Source organism: Neophocaena asiaeorientalis, unplaced genomic scaffold (assembly GCF_003031525.2).
Source record: "Neophocaena asiaeorientalis asiaeorientalis breed wild unplaced genomic scaffold, Neophocaena_asiaeorientalis_V1.1 scaffold114, whole genome shotgun sequence".
In the NCBI taxonomy this organism is placed as follows: Eukaryota; Metazoa; Chordata; class Mammalia; order Artiodactyla; family Phocoenidae; genus Neophocaena; species Neophocaena asiaeorientalis.
In genome coordinates this window covers 7,338,892-7,341,704 of record NW_020173116.1, presented here as the reverse complement: position 1 = coordinate 7,341,704, position 2,813 = coordinate 7,338,892, and the positions used below count along the sequence as shown (strand labels likewise).

Sequence of the window (2,813 nt, the reverse complement as noted above, 5' to 3'; positions counted from 1 at the left end):
AGGGCAGCGCCTCGGTGGCAGAGATCCAGCCCGACGGCCCGGCCCACGCGCTGCTTGCCGCGCTGCTGCACGAGACCGGCGCCGGACCCCCCGCCGTGTGCTTCCTGCCGGGTGAGCGCCGGCCCGCCCTCGCCCCCCGCCCCGTCCCCGACCCGCGCCGGGCCCTCCCGGCTAACCGAGTCTTGGTCCTCCTTGCAGGAGGCTTCGACAGCTTTCAAGCCTGCTGCCCCGATCTGTGCTCTGAGTCCCCCGGCCCCGCGATGCCACCCGAAAGCAGCCGCTCCGACCCCAGGGCTCCCTCGTATGACCAGGTGAGTTGAGATCAGGGCTCCTTGTCAGTGTCATGCAGGGTAGGCGCCCCTGGGGAAAGAGTCTGCCATTTGTGGATGCAGGAGTCTGTCCATGTCCACGGTCACCTAAGGGTGTGTGTGTGTGTGTGTTTCCGCCCCCAAATGGGAGCACACCTTTGTGTGTGCCTGGCGGTCGTTGCATCTCTGTGAGTCTGCGTATGTCCTGTGAGCAGCAAAATTTGGGGGTTTGAGGGGAATGTGTGTATCTTTGTGTGTGTATCTCTGTATGTCCCCTTGGGTCCTCCTGGTATTCCGGAGTCTGATCCTTAGACAGGGATCCCTGGCTAAGAGCTCCTCTTGCGTGGGCCAGTCTGCCCTGTCTCTGTCCCGCTGGTGTTCAAGCCCTCCAGGCTTGGGCTGAGACCTCACCACTGTCCCTCCCCCTTCCCGTGCAGGGTGGCCCTGTGGAGATCTTGCCCTACCTGTACCTGGGCAGCTGCAGCCACTCGTCGGACCTGCAGGGGCTGCAGGCTTGCGGCATCACAGCCGTCCTCAACGTCTCAGCCAGTTGCCCCAACCACTTTGAGGGCCTGTTGCGCTACAAGAGCATCCCGGTGGAGGACAGCCAGATGGTGGAGATCAGCGCCTGGTTCCAGGAGGCCATTGGCTTCATTGGTAAGAGGCGGGCCTCAGCCCCAGGACCTGCTGGAGCTCCAGGGGAAGGGGCAGGGGCACCTGTCTCCTTCCCTGCCCACCTTCCCATCTGACCCCCCTCTCCCATTTCCCTTGCAGACTCAGTGAAAAACAGCGGAGGCCGGGTGCTGGTGCACTGCCAGGCAGGCATCTCGCGCTCCGCCACCATCTGCCTGGCGTACCTGATACAGAGCCACCGCGTGAGGCTGGACGAGGCCTTCGACTTTGTTAAGCAACGCCGGGGCGTCATCTCCCCCAACTTCGGTTTCATGGGGCAGCTGCTGCAGTTTGAGACTCAGGTGCTCTGTCACTGAGGCTGGGTCCCACCATGCTCGCTCCCGCAGGGCAGAGGCACACAGAGCTGCCTGATTCCTGGGGACAGTGGGGGCCCCAGTTCCCCACTGTCCCCCTCCCCTCAGGGAGATCTGCCCCTTCCTTGGAGTTCAAAAAGCCCCCAGGTGGGCACGCTGGGTGCAGGGATGCTGGACTTTCTCACCTGGTGCTCTTCTGCTGGGGGTTTGAGGGCCGGCCCTCATTCCTCATTCCGGAAGGAGGATGGAGGGCGTGTCTGCTTCCCTCCTCCCCTGTCCTCTGACAGAAACCAACGACTCTACACACCCACGACTCCCACTGGTCCGATCGCCATGTTGGAGCCCTTGGCAGCCTGAGGGCTCTAAGGAACGAGCTGTGACAACCAGGAGCCCTGTGTGGAGCTCGGGGAAGGGATGCGGGCGCTGTGTCTGGACCTCTCGCTTGCGTGTGTACGTGAGCGTTTCACGCCTGTGTTGGCGTTGGAAAGTTATTTGTGTTCAACTGACATTTAACACTCCCTCCCCCACTTCCTCCCAGCCCTGTGGGCGGGGGTGGGAAACTTAGCACTTTATATTTATACGGAACATTGAGGATGTGTCAATAAAATATTGTTTTGTTTAAGAAACAACTTCTCAAGTGTCTGACCTCAAGTCAGTGCCTGGGGAAGTGCTCAAAAGCTGTTTCTTTTCTTTTTTTGATAAGTTTATTTATTTATTTATTTTTGGCTGTGTTGGGTGTTCGTTGCTGCACAGGCTTTCTCTAGTTGCGGTGAGCGGGGGCTACTCTTTGTTGCGGTGCGCGGGCTTCTGATTGCGGTGGCTTCTCTTGTTGCAGAGCACGGGCTCTAGGCGTGTGGGCTTCAGCAGTTGTGCCGCATGGCCTTAGCTGTTCCGCAGCATGTGGGATCCTCCCGGACCAGGGCTCGAACCCGTGTCCCCTACACTGGCAGGCAGATTCCTAAGCACTGTGCCACCAGGGAAGTCCCCCAAAGCTGTTTCTTAATCAGACCTTCCCTTCCCTTGTGTGGCGGGGTCTGGGAAATGGAAGGAGGAAGGTGCAGGGGTGACCTCACCGCACAGCCCAGTCCTCCCTGTGCTGGTGTCCTTTCCTAGGCAGTCTTCTGTCTCCAGAGCTGAAAGTGATGGTTTCTGGGAGGCTGGCTCCAGCCTTATTCCAGTTACCAGCTTTGGTCCTGTGGGGGAGAAGACTGTGTTTACCATTCAGAGCTGGACTCAGCACTGCCCTGGTCAGACCCCACTTCCTTTTTGGAACATGTGGATGGATGTGTGTGCGTGCGTGTGTGTGTGTGTGCAGCCACGTGTGGCTCTTCCTCTGGGTGTGGGTGTCTATTCTTGGCCTGCACACACTGATGTGTCCCAGATGTCCCTACATGCCTGCATGTCTGCCTGTGCGTGTGGCTTCCCTGGGCTGTGTGTAACGTGCGCCCACGTTGGGGCAGTGCAGCCTGTCACCTCTTCTCCCACACCTCCGGGCTGGGTCCCCAGGCCTCAGAATGCC

At 59.8% G+C, this 2,813-nt stretch overlaps 1 protein-coding gene across 1 annotated transcript in view; it reads left to right on the top strand.

Annotated features, from left to right (window-relative positions):
• The window catches only part of DUSP2 (dual specificity phosphatase 2), a 2,264-nt gene extending 353 nt beyond the window's left edge, over positions 1-1,911 (top strand). Inside the window, 4 exon segments of the mRNA XM_024744050.1 lie at positions 1-111; positions 199-311; positions 746-965; positions 1,083-1,911. The exon segment at positions 1-111 is cut by the window's left edge and continues 50 nt beyond it. Of these exon segments, the coding sequence (XP_024599818.1) occupies positions 1-111; positions 199-311; positions 746-965; positions 1,083-1,297 (659 nt within the window). The 3' untranslated portion in view covers positions 1,298-1,911.
• The last annotated feature ends 902 nt before the right edge of the window (positions 1,912-2,813 follow it).